Here is a 20,304-nt window from a genome sequence, read left to right as displayed (position 1 = left end):
TGGGGCACATCAAGAGGAGGATCATTTGAAGGTAATGTAGGTGCACAAGAGGAAAGATATTCTAAGAAAGGGTGCAATAGAGTGTCAAGTTGTGGGAGTATCGTGTCCACATTCTGCACAACGGTGTTGTTGAGTAGTATTTGGTCATTAACTTTCCTTTCAAGATTTTCAAAAAACTTAGTTACGCCCGACAAGCCATTATTCATTGCTACCAGGGTGACCTCAAGTAGGGGATTGATCAGGAGTTTCATTCCAAAAGAGAGTCTTGGGGTGGGTTCCACAAAAGATGCTGGGGAACTCGGAGAGGAGTTAAAAGAGGAGTTCTTAGAGTATCGGTTCAGGATTGGAGAATGAGACAGATTTAAAGGTCTAACTGCGTTTCGTGAACTAGCAAAGTGTTATAAGGAAAGGCAGGAGATAGCGTAGAGGACGGTACATTTGCCTTATTAGGGGTGCTTCGGAAGAAATGGGTAAAGGTTGTGGCAACAGAGAAGTATAAACCTGTTGAACAAGTTCAGAGTACAATATGGGTAGTTGGTGCGACTCTGGTTCATGGCTTTGCTCATCAACAGTCAGTCGATTGTAGGATGTAATAGTACCAATGATGGAAATGACAACAGGTGCAATTTGATTCAAATTCTGGCTTAGGCCTGGGTTTGTTTAAGGCATTTCTGCCAATAGAACTGCTTCGTGGTAAGTCAATATGCAAATAGGGAAGAGGAAAATCAGGAGCCAGTTGGTTTGGGACTGGTATTTTCACAGAATTCACTGTACAGGAGGTCTGATGAAGAAGAAGGGGAGAAGCACTACGAGGTTTCAAATGGCAATAGTTCCTAATATCCGTAGATATGGACTTAGAGCGTTGTTTTTTGCCATTGAAGTCTCGAGTGTGACCAGCGAGAGTGGGCACTGCCGGAGGGGTTAAAAGGGAAGGGGGATGGGAAAGATGGCCCACACCCGGGGGCATGGCAGTTTTCAGTGTGTACATAATTTAAGGAGAGGTGGGGGAGCTGAAAGATAACCAAGTTATTCACTAGGAAGAAGGTTTTACAAAGTAAATAATGTAGACATATTTCTTAGAGCATGAAAGTAAATGGTGGCTCACCCGCTCCACCAGCTGAACAGCACTCCATAAAGCACTTGCTCGAATGCGTGCGCTTGCGAATGAATATATGGAAGCGAGGTAGGAGTGGGCGGAGTTAGCCTCCAAACAAATGTAATCTCTTTAAATCAGGAGTCCAGTTAAAATTTTGCTACAGCGAATAGCAGTAAAGTTCGCTGGAGTCACATCAGACAGGAGCTTCCAGCAGAGCAGCACTCCACAAAACACTCGCTCGAATGCGGTATACGATTTCAAAGTTTAACAATCCCTGTATGGTGCCTCTGTCCTCATTATGTGAAGTATTCGGTGTCAACAGCTGTGTGGTGTCACTTCTAATGAATACATTGGGGTTAGAGAATGTGTGATGCCACTTGTGCTACCCTTATGGCTTTACTTAAATTCCGTCAGTGGGTTACAATCTACCTTTCTGTCACCTTTCCTAACACGTGAGCTTTATGTGCATTTGTTACTGTTCTGCCACCGTACTACTTTTAACCAGTATCGTTCATCAATTGGTTGTTTCACTGGTCGTCGCCCTGTTGCAGCCAATGGTGTGCTCTGCTGTTCGCGCCTGAGCAAGTGATATTTGGTTGAACGTGATAGAATACAACATCAGTTATAAACGGGCGTGTTTTGTGCTACCCGGAAGAAAGAGGGTGTGAGGTCAATGGGTGGGTCTGTGTAGTCGTTACATAGTGAGACTTCTGAAAAATAGCGACAGTTTCTAATTTGCCATTACAATAAAAATAAAAGGCCACATCTCGTAGGATGAAGCAAGAAACAAAGTGCACACAAGTAGTCATCTTAAGCGTCTGAGTCACTTGTGCGAGCCATATATGGTTTATCAAGTGCAGTAGCCTGCCCCTGTCTGCATCTGCCTCTTCCCTGCTACAGCAAGCGGCCTCCGAAGCATCCTCTTCCTCATTCGAACTGTCAACATTCAAGTGTCTCCCCCACCCGTGGCGGTGTCAGCTGCCTGCAGGAGCAGTGTGGCTGGCAAGGCCCTCCTCCCTCACCCCTCCCAGCTGGCTGTGTCTGGCACTCTCTGCGCGGAGAGAACTCGGGGAAACCCCGCGCCCAGGCTCACCCTGGCCGCCCTCACTTCTCCCTGCGCTGCCCACACACACTACTAGGGTGGCTGCTGCTGGGATGGCGCCGTCGGTGGGCTCCAGCACGCTGAAGCGCCGGTGCCAGAGAGTCCTGTACTGGGTGCCCGTGCTCTTCATCTCCATCATCGTCTGCTGGTCCTACTACGCCTATGTGGTGCAGCTCTGCCTAGGTGAGTAGCGCCCCCGCCTGCTGCAGTCTCCAGAGCAACAGCAGCCGGAGCGGTGGCGTTTGTTTACCTCCGCGCTCTCCTGCAGCAGAGGCGGCGGCGGCGGATCTGGGGACTGTGCCCGTCCAGCAGCAGGCAGAGAGCCCCTGGTGATCGGCCTCCGCCGCAGAGTGCGCATTCACAAGGGCAGCTCTGCGTTCATGTCCTGTGGGAGCACAGATGCGCAACATGCCAAGTCTCCAAAGGCAGGCGTGCAATAAAGGCGATTGCTCACTCCGTGTAAGGGGCATTTTGCATACGTAGCAACTCCCACAGTCTAGAAAGGAGAGTGCGCTCCCGTTTTATAAGCACACATGTGTATAGTCGTACAACTTTATTACATTGTTATAGGCACATAGCCGCTTTTTATATCGAGCATTGTGATGTATATTTTTGGCAGGTGTAAAAGGGGGATTTCGTGGTTTCTACAGGTTACATGCCGGGTAATCTGAGCGTTGAGTTGTGTGGCCCACCGTGGGGAGGATTCTGTTTCTCCCTTTTCCTTTAAGGACATCCGCGCGGCATTCATTCCAGCCATGGATGCGTTGTCTCTCACATCCGACTGTATTGTCCACATGTGTGTAGTTCATCCACACGAGCTTTCTGAAGCGCCCTGCTGCATGTCCCCTGTTTCGGTGCATGGTATAACGTGCCGAAGTGTGAGAGTAGAAATGGTATTATGCCGTAATTGGCGCAGCACTGGTCACAACATGGAAAGTTTTAGGACGCCCCCCTACTCATTGACAGGACAGGGCCAGCAGACGGAGCTTTCACGTCCTCGCCCCCACGCTATTGTACAGCATCTTGTGATGCGTCACGCGCCAATGTGCAAGGGTCGTGCCCTAAGGCCGGCTGCTTTTATTTTCATTACACTGCCCACCGTAATATGTCTGCAGTAGACCTCATTGCTATTTGATACTGGCATTCTCAGCGGGCTGCCAAATATATATTTTGTTTGCTGTCAAATAATATCGTTTCACACATTTCTTAATCGTGTCCTCTTTATTATACGTCGCAGATCCGTCCACGCGATTTAAACCAATGTCACAGTAATGAGGTGGGTTGTGGAGCTTTTCTGGGTTAAGTTTATGAAACAGACTTCTTCGTAGCGCATAATGAAGCGCTGCTTTTTTGCCATTGCTCAGATGAGCTCCTCGGATTAAATCAACATGCGTTCAGAATTTAAATGAATGTATTTCCAAAGGTGCTTTTCAAACCCGAAATGGAGGCGGGACCTTGTCTATACACTGGGCATTATCTACAGGGATGCTTCCTAACTTGAAGGGGAGGAAAGTAGCCTTGCCCATGGGCAAACCCCAAGACCTGAACATCCTGGCCAAACACCTGTCTCTGCCTTAAATGACTAAACAGAGCCTTAATCTGGTTGATGCTTTTTACAATGGCTTTCTATTATAGTTTAGGGTTGTTTAATAAATTGTCATATTTGGAAGTCAGAAAGAAGTTTGCAAATTATGAATTTGGGATCTTGGAGGCAAGTTAGGAACTCTTGAATTTGTAAATTGGACGCTGTGTGTTGTGAAACATGTGGCATCAGTGTTTAGTTAGAATCTTTTTTAAAAATAGACGTTTTTGGCACTACTTTAAACATCTAATCACCTCTGCATTTTGGCTACGATTAATCGTGCAGATGTTGTCGAAGCCAAGGTGACTGCCAAGGCCTGTTTCTCTTCTTAAGTCATTCAAAGGGTAGCTACCACATACGCTGTCCTTCTGAACTACTCCACACTCCCCCCACACTTGGGGTGATCCCGAGCCTGGCCAAAGGTTGAAGCAATAAAGGGGCAAGCGTGCTAGTGCCCACTGTAGACAACTGAAACACGTGTCAACCTAGAACACTGTTTTTAATATTTATAGACAGATACTGGCACCTGCATTGAAGAAAGGGTTGAAATATTTTGTTAATTGATTGTGTTTTGAGATGGTGATGTATGAAGTGTCACCCTGAGAAAAAGCTAAGATAGGTTCTGTCTATGAGAGTGTGAGTATAAATGTGTAATGGGGGGAATGTTTGTGAGCCAGGAAATTCCTTTTTAGAGATTTTTCTGTATGATCAATGTATGTATGTATTTAGATTAAAACGTGTGTATTTTTGTAATAAATATTGTTTTTTGAGAACAAATAAGAGAATAAGGAAATGTTTTTGTCATCCAAAATCCACTGGTCCATACTGTATCATATTTTCAGGAACAGTTGTGGCCATTTAGTATTCATGGAGGTGTAGATTGTGGCAACGGTTGTGTTAGAAATGGGTTACACTCATGGGCGTAATTTTAGGGGGGCACGGGTGTGTTTGTCCCCCCAACTTTCATGGCACACGATTATGTCCCCATTCATTTGAATGGAGCATTTTTTTTATTTCAGATGACATGTCCCCCCCCCCAACATTTTCAGCAACGTTACTCCACTGGTTACACTTTAATTGCAAAGAGTTTGTGAGGGTGCTTTTTCTGACCTCAATGCAGCTGAATAAGTAGGTTGTTGGAGTTTAAAAAAGACATGGTCATAATTTTGTGGAGCTGGTGCTATTGTGATCCCGTAATTGGAACAAAGCCTCATGGTATTGCACGCCGAGGTGTTGCATGTTGGTTGGGGTCTCTGAAAGGTGCTCTTTGCTGCTGTATCATAACTGCTGGACCCATATGCATGCAAGTTCCATAGCCGACCCACCCTCCCTGGAGAGAAAGCTGGACCACACAGTTTACAAGTTTTGTCAATAAAAGGCTGTACGATTTTATCGTTACAGATATGGTTATGGAAACAATGACATATCCTTATGATATCATACTTTTGGGCCCCGGGTCCTGAGGTAACCACCTCTGGCCCGTGTTGCCTTCTTGTCCCACGACTTGTTGTGGTCACCGTACAGTGTCCTGTTTTCCTCTTCCTTTGTTCTTCTCTCTTCTTTTCTAGGGTGGGAGGGTTTTGGGAAATGAAGAAAGAGGTGGAAGACACTGAGTTAACAGTGAACTTTCTGACTGTTTGGGACCCCGTTCAGGGTCGACAAACAGTTTGTATTTTGTGAGAGCTGTGCAGCTCTTTTTACAAGACCCAGGGATAGCCCTGGGTCTTTGAAGTGTGGCAGTGGGGACTGAAGCCCAACCCCCAGGCCGGCAGTAGCCGACTGTCGGGCCCCCTGGGGGGGCAGTGGATTGTGTTCTCCCTGCCTGACTGCTGGATTCCTCTGGGTGCTTAGCACCCTGTTGCTTTGTGGAAGGGTGAGGTGATTGTTCACACCTTACCCTTCCCTTGCTTTGTAGTGACAGAGACTGCGTGTCTCTGTGTGAGATGAGGAGAGGGATCAGGCTTGGGGGAAGGAGCTGCCCCTCTCCAGGGCCTGCCGGATGGTACCAGCAGTTACCCTGCCTCGCATTGGGAGGCCCTGCAGCATTGGCCATAATTACTCCCCCAAATCCTCTCAAGTCTCTTTACATAATCTGAAGGATGCACACACGGAATCTGCTAAACCTACTGACCACATCTTTGTTTCTCTAGACCTCCCCTGGTTTCCAATCAAAATCATATCAGTGTCGCCTTTCTAGAAATGAAGTGTTGCCAAACACTTACCAAATGCTTACTTGAAATGTACTGCCTAGAAGAAAAATGTTCTGGGATCTAATACTAATTCATTGACCTGTTAGCACATGCAGAAAAGTTTGCATATGGCAATCTGACAAGCTGGTAATAATGTTTTCCTATGGCAATCAGCATAGCCTTTATTTCAACAAGTTCCATTTTGAAACCAACCCCATACATTCCATAATGGCTATGGAGTCACAATGAAAGGTTAGCCGAAGCAGTGGAAGCTCTCTTTTCTTTATTTTGAAAGCATTTTATTAAAGAATAGTAATAGGTAGCAATATACCCAGTAGATGTCATAAACAGTTGTGTAAGAAGACAATTGAGCATGAAACAGGTTATTCAGAGGACTACTAAGTGAAATAAGGCATATGTAATGATTGAAATATCAATTTTTAGATGAGTAAAAAACAGAGACAAACAAAAGGAGAGGGGGACAGAATAATATAATAATAAAAAGTTAATATTATGAAATAGGAAGATTAGTCAGAAGAATCTTGAGGAACATGTTCCATTTCAATTCATGTTTGCGAACGAGATATGGAGATGAAGCAATACATCTCTGAAAATCATATTTTTAATAGTTATATTTAATGTTCTCTCATCAGCCCTGTACATTGCTTTGTTAGGAGTTCAGTGCTTGTTTATGTGTGGGTCAGAGGTTGGCCAGTGTCCCCTGATATTGGAGCTTTTTTCTTCCTAACACACTCCCTCTTCTTTGCCCTCTATCCTTTGTAAGTGATCTGTGGCTAGGGAGGACGGCGGCCCTGCTGTTCAGACACTACAAAAACCAGGCACCTCCTCCATCTCCCTTCCAAGTCTTTTTTTTCGAGGGCATATCTTGCTCGGCGGAAATGCTCACCATTCTCTGGACCAGTGGATAAAGGTTCAGAAGATAGTTGGCAGAGTCCTTGACCATGTGCATTGAGCCTGGCCATGATTGGGGTGCCAGTTTTTGTACAAGTCTGACCAGGATTGGTGAGCAAGACTATTTCACACTGTTTATCTTTCACAGATCCCTGGTTCTTGGAAGGGGTCAATTCTTGGTCCATTATATGTAGGACGTAGCAATAAACCGGGACGTCTATTGATTTGCCTTACAGATTCATGCACTAAACATTTGTGCAAATGAACCCTTCACTGTTTGCAGGGATGTTGTACCTCAAAGTAACAACTGGTATTTTATAGAAGCAGCAGCACTGTGAATAACTGTTATATGCTGTTGGGTATTGTTTGGTAAATCTTCTCTGGGAGCAGCTCTTGAATTGCTGTTGTGTAGACTTTCAGGCAGAGCTCGACCAAGTGGATCGGAATCCAGGGATGTTACTGAATGGGTAATACCGAAGAAGGTTACAATGAAAACATTTTTACAGATAAAAATATTGAATGTTTTAAAAAATATGTATGGGGATGGGGTAAGTGGGTAAAATGGGTAGAGGGGTTGTTAGGGTGGGGTTATGAGCATTAGCAAGTGGGGGGTTGGGGAGGGACCCAATTTCTACAGTATTACTGTTTTCGGTAAAATCACATGGAACCAAGTAGATCACGTTGCAGTGTGGGAATCACTCCAGTTAATCTGACTTGATGCTAGTATGCTGAAAAAGTCTACATTTGTATTGAGCAGGGCACAACTAAGCCTGGGCTGTGTTGACCATTGTATGAAGAGGATACTCACTTTTGATGAATAAAGACAGGGCTGCCCTTGCTCCAATTTTATTTTAACTCTTTGGTGGATTTATCGCTGGTTGTGAATGTAAAACGAGCTATTTCGCCAAGAATCAAGAACTATAACAAAGGCTCAATGTTGCTTGCTTATGATATGGTGGTGTGGGAACATACAGACATTGAGCTCCAATGGAGACAGAATGCCACGGGGAATAGAATGACAGGAATTTTGTCCAGATACATGTTGATGAAAAAAATTATAGTTTTTTGGAAAAATGCACTGCATCATGGATTGGATCGACATATGTTGGGCTAAAATCACTTAGTATAAAAACCTTTATGGATGGTTAAGTGGTGCTCTATCTCTGAACATTCACTGGGGGATTGATGTTGAAGAGCTATGGTACTAATTAAAGGGCTTTGCCTCTTCAATGAAAACCATGGGACCTTGTCCATTTGCACTTGGCGTACTGCCTAACTAGCATAACCTAAACCAACCTTATGGTACATCTGTGATTTGGGTCGGTAATGAAAAGCATGCATGCCTTGTCAAATCTGGTGTTAGTGTACAGCATTGAATCTCTTTGCATTAACCTCTGTAACACCGATTAAGGCCGAGCTTGGATGACCACCAGTGGAAATTCATTCTGCACAATGTTGTTCCTCATTGACTTTTTTCCATTGGCAAGAGGGATATAGTCAGATTTCCTTATGCCAATTTGCATGTTGACTTTAAGAAGAGAAGTTAATTCTGGTATGAAAAGTCTTGACAGTCCATAATAATGAGGCGGGCGACACTCCTAAGGACTTATTTATGAGTAATAAATTAGCTCTGCCTGGTACTAAGCACTTGTATCATGATGGTTTTTCATTACTCCCTATGAGGATAGCTTGCTGTCCGAAAGTGACAACTTTGCTGCTGTATGGCATAGCGTTGATAAATGCGTCTGGCTGGGTGGTTATGCACACTGGAAGATAAAGCATGGAAAACTGTTGTACAGCTCCTCAGCTGTCTTCCTACAATAGGCATACTGGTTGAATGAAATCTGACATCACTACACGTTCCATCCTTAATTAGGAAAGTGAGCACAATGTTTGAGATACTGGAGACAGGACTTGGTCACATGTAATACTTGGAACAAAAGAAACTTGAGACGGGATGAGTTTCATATGGTAAATGATTTGTTAGTGAATGTCGGCCATTCTTGTAAAATGTAGACTAGAATAGCAACTACCATATAGATTTGCAGAAAAGGATGCCCCTGCTCAAGAAAGAACCACTTAGGTTTGGACGGCCTGTATAGAACAAATCGAGTTTCCTAAGGATGAAAGACATGTCGACTATGCTCACAAATCTGTATGTGATCGAACATCTGAAACATGATTATTTAGTTTGTCCTGTATTGTCAGTGTTGTGAAAAATTGTAACAAACTAAATCATGGATGTCAAGACCGGTGGGGGGGTCTGTACTTCCGCTCCCTAAATGGTAGAGGAGAGGCACAGAGGACCCCAGCCAAGATTCTCTAATACGGTAGCGATGGACGAGCAATCAAGGCCTAGCTTCTCAGGAGGTGATGCAGGCTGGTTCTTAAGTACAGTGTATCCCCAAGCCCCCCACAAAGGAATGTCCACACACTGTATTACTGAAAACACAGTCTTTATATAATTAATATTCAAGGGTTATGTACACTTATCACAACAACGCACTTTGTGCTCAGGAAAACCAATAATGATAAATATCTACAATTCTAAAGTGGTACCACTAATATTAGACCTCATTAAAGTGCATTCACAATACTGTAAAAATGGCACACAGATCAATAAGAAGGAAACCAGCAATAGAGAGAGGAGAGATAAAAGATGGTTGAAACAATAGGCAGAATACTGGCCCTAGCTACTGGACACAGTTCTGTGTGGAGATCCCCCCACCTGGGCAACCTGTAAAATAAAGGGATATGACACAAGCCCAGTCCATATATTGTTCAACAGTCTTATTCTCTCCTACAATGTTTTTACCCCCCCAATGTACCTGGTGGAGTCGAGTTCTTCGAAGAGGCGTCGACAGATCCTTCTTGAATGACCCCCTTTTAAGCAGGAGTCACGGATCGTCGAGAGGCGTCGAGAAACGTCGAAGACCTCGGGGTTCGGCGACGGGGAATCGACGGCCCTTCTTGAATGCCTTCCCTTTCAAGCGGGAGGCACGGGGCGTCGAACGTCCGTCGACAAACGAGGTAGAACGATGTCGAAGAGGCGGCAGCTTCGTCCGAGCGGTGCTCGTCGGCGTCGGGGCGTCGGCGTCCTGCAAGGCGGAGGTGTGCGGGGCACCTCGATGACAATAGTTCTGGACCGCAAAGATTGTAGAGACGGGAGCCCAGCAAGGGCGTCGAGTCGCTCGAGTCTTTGGGATCGTGAGGTGGCGGGAAACCCACCGGCGGATTCTCCTCGGCGCGTTGGTCGTCCTCGACTTTCTCCGGCAGGGCAAAAGCGGTCGACGGTGCGGACGAGGGAGTCCTTCGAGTCAAATGTTCTTAGGCAAGGAGCGGACGGCTCCGGTCGTCGGCGGCACGGCGTCAAGTGGTTCCCACGGCTGGGCAACACAACTTCGACGGGCCTCCAGCGGTTACACAGACCTGCGAACCCTGGTCGACGGCAATGGACTTCGACAGCGTCGAGGTCCGGGTGCTTCACTTCGATCTCCTCGGCGGTCCCGTCTCGGGTCGGCAGCCTTTCGAGGGTCTGACTTCCAGGGCGCTTCGGCGAAGATTCAGCGGTGCTCGATGGTCCCTCGGAGCACGGGAAGAGGGCGCCTTACCAGGTCCTCTCTCGGGTCAGTCCTCGACGATTTCGACAACCTTCAGTTCCGTCGAAGCAAATGCCACAGCAAGTCTTCTTCTTCCAGCTGGACGTCGAGGATCAGCAAATCCAGTTACTCTTGAGTGGAGACTCAGCTTCTGAATGCCTCTGAACAATTTCCAGTGGTGAGAGGTCCCCAGATATACTATTCTGTCTCTCATCCACACTGCTGGCACACACACAGTAGCCAATCACACAGAAGGGCATTCATGCAGTCAGTCAGCCAATCAGGCACACAGTGCATTCAGGCCACACTCCTCCCTTTCAGACACTCACAACAAGGAATGTGGATTGGGACAAGTACCCAGCCATTCAACACTACACACTGCATTCAGGCCAGTTTCGGGCAGGGCTGTCTCAGTCTTTGTCTCTCATGCCAGAAACCAGACAACCACAACAAGGAGTGTATATTGGTCACACACTCCATTCACCCAGGTCCCACCCACAGGAGGTACCCACAACATACAGTCACTGGGAAGGCTCCAGTCAGTCTAGCTGGGCCTTCACAACAACACCATATATGGAACTTCCACCCAACAGCCAGTCAGGGGGAAGGGACAGAGTCAGGGCTTCCCAGGACTTTGGGAAAAACAAGATAACAGGCAATAGAAAGCAAGAGGCCACAGGGGCCATCTTGTTTCCTATCAGGAATCAACTGATTCCAATGGCAGGGCCTGGGTATCCCAAAATGGAGGACACCCAGAGCACCTGTCAAATTCAGCATGGAGCTGCCACCAGCCCATACCCTGCTCTGTGGGCCACCCACAGGTGCCCAAAAACATACACTAGGGGCACAGGGTTGTACCCCTACCCATGGGTGCCATAAGGGTATCCCATGGGTCTGTTCACCAAACCAAAAGAGAGCTGCACTGCCAGGAGTCCCTCATGGACTCCTGGGCAGAAAACATGACAGAACACACGGTAAAAACAGAAAAAGGACAAGGATTCAGAGGCCCTGTCCCTCAGATGCATTTCCGGCATCACAGTCGCCCCCCCCAGACTGAGGTGGAGGGTGCCTAATCTCCCACGGGATAGACACCCTCATCCAGACGGTCAACATACCTTCTGGAAAGGCCATCTGCATTATCGTGACTCTTCCCTGGTCTGTGCTCTATGGTGAAGTCTAGCCCTTGTAGGCTAATCGACCACCTGAGCAATTTCGGATTCTCACCCTTCATCTGCATAAGCCACTTCAGGGGCTTATGATCTGTTTGGACCTTGAAGGTGGACCCCGTAAGGTAGGGCCTAAAACGCCTAAGGCTCCAAACTATACTAAAACATTCCTTTTCAACAGTAGCCCACCTAAGTTCTCTACCCTTGAGTTGTCTACTGATGAATATGATAGGATGTTCTCTCCCTTTGTCATCTAACTGGGACAAGACAGCTCCAATTCCGGTGTCGCAGGCATCCGTCTGGACGATAAAGGGTCGGCTGTAGTCAGGCGCACTCAACACAGGTGCCCTACACAGACTTTCTTTCAAGCCATCAAAGGCCCTCTGACAGTCTTCAGTCCAATTAACCTTCCTAGGCTGTTTGGGTGAAGTTAGAGCTGTCAGGGGTGCAGCTATGGTTCCATAGTCTGCCATGAAATTGCGATAGTACCCAGTGAGGCCCAAAAAGGCTCTCACCTGGGTTTGAGTAGTGGGAGTCTCCCAGTTCTGTACGTCCTGTACTTTACTGGAGAGAGGTTGGATTTGACCCCCTCCTACCTCAAGACCAAGATAGGTAACTTTCCCCTGAGCTATCTGGCACTTGGTGGCCTTGATAGTGAGGTTAGCCCTTTTCAAGGCCTGCAACACCTTATCCAGATGTGTCAAATGCTCTTCCCAGGTGGAACTGTAGACGGCAATGTCGTCTAAGTAAGCCACACAAAAGGCTTCCAGCCCACTGAGCGCATGGTTGACCAATCTCTGGAAGGTGGCAGGGGCATTCTTCAACCCAAAGGGCATGACCCTAAACTGGTAGAGTCCCTCAGGTGTGGAGAATGCCGTCTTTTCCTTGGCATGGTCCGTCAGAGCTATTTGCCAATAGCCTGAGGTAAGGTCAAAGGTGCTCACAAATTTGGCAGCACCTATAGTGTCCACGAGCTCATCAGCCCTGGGCAATGGGTGCGCGTCAGTTTTGGTGACGGCATTGACTCCTCGGTAGTCCACACAGAACCTCCAATCCTTGGTACCCGCCGGGGAACTTGCCTTGGGGACAAGGACCACTGGACTGGACCAGGGACTGGTGGAGGGTTCAATAACACCCAGATCCAACATCTTGGCGACCTCAGCCTGGATGTGGTTTTTGACGGTATCTGACATACGATAGCTCCTGCTTTTGACAGGCACACTGTCACCAGTGTCAATTTCGTGCTTACACCACGGTGTAAGGCCCGGTGTCAGTGAAAACAGAGGGGCATACTGCTGGAGCAAAGCCCGGCAGGCCCTCTGCTGCTCTGTTGTCAAATCGGGAGAGAGTTGTACTCCCTCCACTGAGCCATCCTGAGGGTTGCTATGCAGCAAATCAGGAAGGGGCTCACTCTCATCCTCTTCTTGCCCTGAAGCTAGCAAGAGACATGAGACCTCTGCTCGCCTGTGGAAAGGCTTGAGCCTGTTGACATGGAATACCTGGGGGGCTACCCCAGAGGCTCCCATGTCCACCAGATAATTGACTTCGCCCATCTTGGAGATGATCCTGAAGGGTCCAGTCCACTTGTCTGCCAAAGCTCTAGGCTTGGTAGGCTCCATCACAAGGATTTCCTGTCCCGGAGTCCAATCCACTTGCGAAGCTTTCAGGTCATGCCAGTACTTATTCAATTCCTGGCTGGCCTTGAGATTTGCTGTTGCCTGACCCATCATTTGTGTCATCCTCCGCCTGAGGCCTAACACATAGTCCCCCACTTGCTTGGCGGGACCTGGAGGGGTGGCTTCCAAGCCTTCTCGGATCAAGGCGAGGGGCCCCCTCACGGGATGTCCAAAGAGTAACTCAAAGGGGCTGAAACCAACACCCTCTTGAGGTACCTCTCTGTAAGCAAACAGCAGGCATGGCAGGAGGAGATCCCATTTCCTCCTTAGGGGCTCTTCCAAAGCACCTAGCATGCCCTTGAGAGTTTTGTTAAATCTCTCAACCAGACCATTGGTCTGGGGGTGGTAAGAGGTGGAGAACTTGTAGGTTACCCCGCACTCTTTCCACATGGTTTTCATGTAACTAGACATGAAGTTGGATCCTCGGTCAGAGACAACCTCCTTGGGGAATCCAACACGGGTGAAAATGCCCAGGAGAGCCCTGGCAACCACCTTGGCAGTAACAGTCCGAAGGGGTATTGCCTCAGGGTACCTGGTGGCATGATCTACCAAGACCAGGATGAACCGATGTCCACCTGAAGTGGGAGGGTCAAGGGGACCGACGATGTCGATGCCCACCCTCTCAAATGGTGTGCCAACCACTGGTAATGGCTGCAGTGGGGCAATGACCCTGCCTCCAGTCTTGCCAGACAACTGACAAGTTGGGCAGGTCCTGCAGTGGGACTCCACCTCTACTCCCATCCGTGGCCAGTAGAAATGGGCAGAGAGCCTCTGCTTAGTCTTCTTGGTCCCAAGATGACCAGCCAAGGGCACCTCATGCGCCAACTGCAGTAGGAAGGGCCTGTAAACCTGGGGTACCACCAACCTCTTGCGGGCACCAGGTTCGGGCTTAGTGGGCTCACTAACAAGGAGCTCACCCTCCCAATAAATCTTGAATGTCCTAGGCACTTCACCTTGTGCCTGGGACAGGGCCTGTTTCCTCAGGCCCTCGAGAGAGTGGCACTCTCTCTGTCCCTTACAGAAGTCTGCCCGGGAGGGTCCCCCTTCAGCTAACAAGCATTGAAGGTCGGGATGATCCTCCGGGTTGAGAACCTCTCCCACAGGAGAGTCTTCTGTCTCTTCTCCCACAGGAGTTGAGTTTGGGTTTTCCGCTGGACCCAGCCCGTCCGGAGCATGGATCCCAATGGGTGCTGTCGGAACAGCAGGAAGAGAAGGTGTTCCCTCCACCGAGGTGGCCTTCTTGGTCTTCCTTCTTCTTGCCTTAGGCCTCGCCTTTGGCTCGGGTACCTGACTCACAGCCAGACCCGGTGTCACCTGTGACCTAGTGACTGCAGCAGCAGTCATGGGAAGACCATCCGAGATCAACCCCAACTCTACTAGATCATTTCCTAACAGAATGTTAGCAGGGACATTGTCCTGAACCAGGACAGGAAGCTTTGCTGTCTTGTCTCCAATCATGAGTGTGACTAGGGCTACAGGCGATAATTTGGGAGGCCCACCAGCTAACCTGGTGGTTCTCAGAGGAGCACCTACATAGTCCTCTGGCTTGAGCAGGGTCCTGTCCACCACTGTCATGCTTGCCCCAGTGTCTCTCAAACCAGTAGAAGGCTGGCCATTCAAGAGGACACTTCTCAAAAACCTACGGGTGTTCTGCGGGATAGTTGCCAGTACTTCTGCGTACTGGTCCCAGGCCCCAAGGGACACTAAGGAAATCTCTACCGGAGCACCAAATGTGATTCCTGTAGAGGAGGGGAGGACAGTGGCCTCCACCTCAGCCACGGGGTAAGGGTAGGTCAGGCTGACAGCCTGTACTCCAAGTGCCTTACCTTTACACTTGGGGTCACCCCTTTTGTGATCCAGAGCCCCACAATCCCAACAAGTGCCAGGAGTGCGGGGTACGGTACTGGAACCACTGGGAACCTGCTTTGCAGCAGGTGGACCACTACTCTTATTCCCACCCACAGAGGACTTATCCCCACCAGATTTTTGGGTCTTAGGAGAGGAAGGTTTTGGTTTACCCGACTGTGATTGCTTTTGGGACTCCTCAGCTTTCTGAGAGGTCCCCTTTTCTTTGTCCTTGTCCTTCCCACTGGAGTCCTTAGGGGACACCCGGTGGGAGACCCACTTGTCAGCCAACCTAGCCAGCTTAAAGGGGTCCAAAATGTTCTGGTCAGCCACATACTGACGCAGCTCTGGTGAACAGGCTTCAGAAAAATGCTCAAAAAACAAGAGGTGGGACAACTCAACAAAAGTTTTCACCTTGTAACCGTCAATCCACCCCATCATGTTCATGTGCGCAGTACTCACCCAGTCAACCCAAGACACATTCTCTCTTTTCTTAAAATCCCTGAACCTTTTAAGGTATTGGGTAGGTGTCTTGCCAAACTTGGCAATCAAAGCAGACTTCATACACTCATACTGACCCCTTTCCTCCACACTCAGCTTCAGAATACAGTCATATCCAGTTTGAGGCACTCTGCTTAACAAACACTTAGCCCAATCTCTTTTATCTACATCATGAATTGCACAAGCCATTTCAAACGCTTCAATCCATTGGAGGATATCTGAACCCTCCACAAACACACCAACCAAATCTTTCATAAACTTGGTGGCTGGGGACCTGCCACTCTCAATTGGTCTAGCTGAAGTCTCCACTCTAGCTCTCTCTAGCTGGATTCTCTGACATTCAGTGTCCTTGTCTTTGAGCGCAAGATCCCTATTCTTGAGTTCCACTTGCTGTGCCAGCTCCTCTTTCTTAAGCTCAGCTTCTATTTCCAACTTGCGATATTCAAAGGCCAATTTCATCCTTAATAACTCAAGTTCCATGGAATTGCTGGGGTTTGGAACAGAGGCAGCAGGAATGGTGGCATTCCCAGAAACAGATTCAGCGACAACCCCAGGGGCAGAGTCCTCACTGGTTGCATCCCCCCCTTCATCAAGGGTTTCACCATCAGTCTGGTAGTCCACCAGGGCAGCTATCAGCTCAGCCCTAGACTTATCCACAAAGTCCAACTCCCTGGCTTCACAAGCACTCTGGAGAGCCTCTAAGCTCATCCGAGTCAATTTACCATTTGCAATGGGCTCCATTGCCTGTAATGCAGTTATTTGGTACACACCCAAACCTTAATCTAATAAAGTGCGGATATTTTGTAAGTGGCACGGTTATACACTGAGTCTTAAAACCATAAGCATCCCACCGCTGCCACCAGCTTGTCAAGACCGGTGGGGGGGTCTGTACTTCCGCTCCCTATATGGTAGAGGAGAGGCACAGAGGACCCCAGCCAAGATTCTCTAATACGGTAGCGATGGACGAGCAATCAAGGCCTAGCTTCTCAGGAGGTGATGCAGGCTGGTTCTTAAGTACAGTGTATCCCCAAGCCCCCCACAAAGGAATGTCCACACACTGTATTACTGAAAACACAGTCTTTATATAATTAATATTCAAGGGTTATGTACACTTATCACAACAACGCACTTTGTGCTCAGGAAAACCAATAATGATAAATATCTACAATTCTAAAGTGGTACCACTAATATTAGACCTCATTAAAGTGCATTCACAATACTGTAAAAATGGCACACAGATCAATAAGAAGGAAACCAGCAATAGAGAGAGGAGAGATAAAAGATGGTTGAAACAATAGGCAGAATACTGGCCCTAGCTACTGGACACAGTTCTGTGTGGAGATCCCCCCACCTGGGCAACCTGTAAAATAAAGGGATATGACACAAGCCCAGTCCATATATTGTTCAACAGTCTTATTCTCTCCTACAATGTTTTTACCCCCCCAATGTACCTGGTGGAGTCGAGTTCTTCGAAGAGGCGTCGACAGATCCTTCTTGAATGACCCCCTTTTAAGCAGGAGTCACGGATCGTCAAGAGGCGTCGAGAAACGTCGAAGACCTCGGGGTTCGGCGACGGGGAATCGACGGCCCTTCTTGAATGCCTTCCCTTTCAAGCGGGAGGCACGGGGCGTCGAACGTCCGTCGACAAACGAGGTAGAACGATGTCGAAGAGGCGGCAGCTTCGTCCGAGCGGTGCTCGTCGGCGTCGGGGCGTCGGCGTCCTGCAAGGCGGAGGTGTGCGGGGCACCTCGATGACAATAGTTCTGGACCGCAAAGATTGTAGAGACGGGAGCCCAGCAAGGGCGTCGAGTCGCTCGAGTCTTTGGGATCGTGAGGTGGCGGGAAACCCACCGGCGGATTCTCCTCGGCGCGTTGGTCGTCCTCGACTTTCTCCGGCAGGGCAAAAGCGGTCGACGGTGCGGACGAGGGAGTCCTTCGAGTCAAATGTTCTTAGGCAAGGAGCGGACGGCTCCGGTCGTCGGCGGCACGGCGTCAAGTGGTTCCCACGGCTGGGCAACACAACTTCGACGGGCCTCCAGCGGTTACACAGACCTGCGAACCCTGGTCGACGGCAATGGACTTCGACAGCGTCGAGGTCCGGGTGCTTCACTTCGATCTCCTCGGCGGTCCCGTCTCGGGTCGGCAGCCTTTCGAGGGTCTGACTTCCAGGGCGCTTCGGCGAAGATTCAGCGGTGCTCGATGGTCCCTCGGAGCACGGGAAGAGGGCGCCTTACCAGGTCCTCTCTCGGGTCAGTCCTCGACGATTTCGACAACCTTCAGTTCCGTCGAAGCAAATGCCACAGCAAGTCTTCTTCTTCCAGCTGGACGTCGAGGATCAGCAAATCCAGTTACTCTTGAGTGGAGACTCAGCTTCTGAATGCCTCTGAACAATTTCCAGTGGTGAGAGGTCCCCAGATATACTATTCTGTCTCTCATCCACACTGCTGGCACACACACAGTAGCCAATCACACAGAAGGGCATTCATGCAGTCAGTCAGCCAATCAGGCACACAGTGCATTCAGGCCACACTCCTCCCTTTCAGACACTCACAACAAGGAATGTGGATTGGGACAAGTACCCAGCCATTCAACACTACACACTGCATTCAGGCCAGTTTCGGGCAGGGCTGTCTCAGTCTTTGTCTCTCATGCCAGAAACCAGACAACCACAACAAGGAGTGTATATTGGTCACACACTCCATTCACCCAGGTCCCACCCACAGGAGGTACCCACAACATACAGTCACTGGGAAGGCTCCAGTCAGTCTAGCTGGGCCTTCACAACAACACCATATATGGAACTTCCACCCAACAGCCAGTCAGGGGGAAGGGACAGAGTCAGGGCTTCCCAGGACTTTGGGAAAAACAAGATAACAGGCAATAGAAAGCAAGAGGCCACAGGGGCCATCTTGTTTCCTATCAGGAATCAACTGATTCCAATGGCAGGGCCTGGGTATCCCAAAATGGAGGACACCCAGAGCACCTGTCAAATTCAGCATGGAGCTGCCACCAGCCCATACCCTGCTCTGTGGGCCACCCACAGGTGCCCAAAAACATACACTAGGGGCACAGGGTTGTACCCCTACCCATGGGTGCCATAAGGGTATCCCATGGGTCTGTTCACCAAACCAAAAGAGAGCTGCACTGCCAGGAGTCCCTCATGGACTCCTGGGCAGAAAACATGACAGAACACACGGTAAAAACAGAAAAAGGACAAGGATTCAGAGGCCCTGTCCCTCAGATGCATTTCCGGCATCACAATGGACACATTTGGCGTATGCTACTGGGAGGAAATCAGATCTCATTGATTCTGTCAGTAATCCTAAATTGGGAGAATGTTTGTATTTTATAAGATTGAAATGTTTGTATTAGGTGTGCATCTAGTATGTGTATCATTATTGTGCGTGCAGAGCTTTAGAAACGATTGCTTCTGCAATGTATTAGTTTAACCCACTGTTCTATTTTGTATGAAAGGTTTGATGCAAACCAGAACATATGAAAATGAATAATATAATTTTGAAGTCATTAATTTCTACATATTGTTCTAGCAAAGGTATTTCAGTCTAGTGTATGATCAAATTCTTTCTCACAAAATACTATGTAGCTTATTTTCAAACGAATCACTAAACGTGATTTCATAACTGTTTGTGGAGGCTTGAGGAGCATTTTTTTCATGGAGTGTAAAACTCTGAAGTTGTTTTGTTTTCCTGATCCAAATTTATATAAGTGAGGGTTTGCATTTCAAAAGCTTTCTAGGTGGCCCTCTGCAACGATAATATGCAAAATATTTGTTTGTTTGTTTAGTTTATTTGTATGGCGCACCAAACCCTTAAGTATCTGGGCACACAGGTTACAAGTTTACTTTAGGCTTACGTTACAGAATACAGAGTAAGAGAATAGCTTAAACAAGTCATGGATAAAAGTGGAGAACATAGTGATACATACAAAGATGGTGAATACAAAGATGCATCGGGAGGTAGTTATCAGACAAGTAGTAGTCATATTACATGATACAATATTCAGTAGTGGAATGCAGCAGAAGTCAAATGTCATTTGTTCTCAGCCATTTCAAGGTATTGCGTCTAAAGCTGAGGAAGGATTGTTCCACTCTGAGGGAAAGTGAGAGTGCGTTCCAAGTCTGTGCAGCCTTGAGAGGGAAGCTACGTCCTACAGCTTTCTTTTAACTTGAATCTAGGTATGCTAAGGCAGAAGGAATTGGCAGTTCTGGTAGGGCCAGAAGTAGCTTTCCTGACTATTCGCTCTGCTAGATAGGGTGGTGCGGCATTGTTGAGGCATTTAAATGTGAGGGAAACTGTTTTAAGTAAGTTTCTGTCATTGATGGACAGCCAGTTAGATTACATTGAATAGTCGAGCTACGCCCACTTTTTAGTTCCGGATAGAAAGGGCACTAGATCTCTAGTAGAACTCTTGCAGCAGTATGTAGGGGGACGCTGGCGTCAACCAGCTGTTCTGTGGTGGTGAATTTCGTCAAGGTTAGTTCAACTGTGTAAGGTGGGGGAATGATAGTAACATATTGCTTTTAAGAAGTACTTTTATTTCAGTGTTGCTAGTTGCATTGATGTTTTTCAACATTTACTTAGGGTGGGTGACCAAAACAATAATGATGCTCCTGATT

At 48.0% G+C, this 20,304-nt stretch overlaps 1 protein-coding gene across 4 annotated transcripts in view; it reads left to right on the top strand.

Moving 5' to 3' along the window:
- Positions 1-1,983: 1,983 nt before the first annotated feature.
- The window catches only part of ZDHHC2 (zinc finger DHHC-type palmitoyltransferase 2), a 1,080,498-nt gene continuing 1,062,177 nt past the window's right edge, over positions 1,984-20,304 (top strand). For 3 of the 4 annotated variants that reach the window (XM_069631585.1, XM_069631586.1, XM_069631587.1), the window contains exon 1: positions 1,984-2,381. In XM_069631585.1, coding sequence (XP_069487686.1) covers positions 2,252-2,381 — 130 coding nt within the window. In that variant the 5' untranslated portion in view covers positions 1,984-2,251. The remainder of the gene's footprint in view (positions 2,382-20,304) is intronic. The other variant, XM_069631584.1, reaches the window with a different exon arrangement.

This window comes from Ambystoma mexicanum, chromosome 6q, assembly GCF_040938575.1.
Source record: "Ambystoma mexicanum isolate Mex_15411 chromosome 6q, UKY_AmexF1_1, whole genome shotgun sequence".
NCBI classification, from domain to species: domain Eukaryota; kingdom Metazoa; phylum Chordata; class Amphibia; order Caudata; family Ambystomatidae; genus Ambystoma; species Ambystoma mexicanum.
The sequence above is the reverse complement of the archived record's forward strand: the minus strand, read 5'-3'. Positions and strand labels throughout refer to the sequence as shown.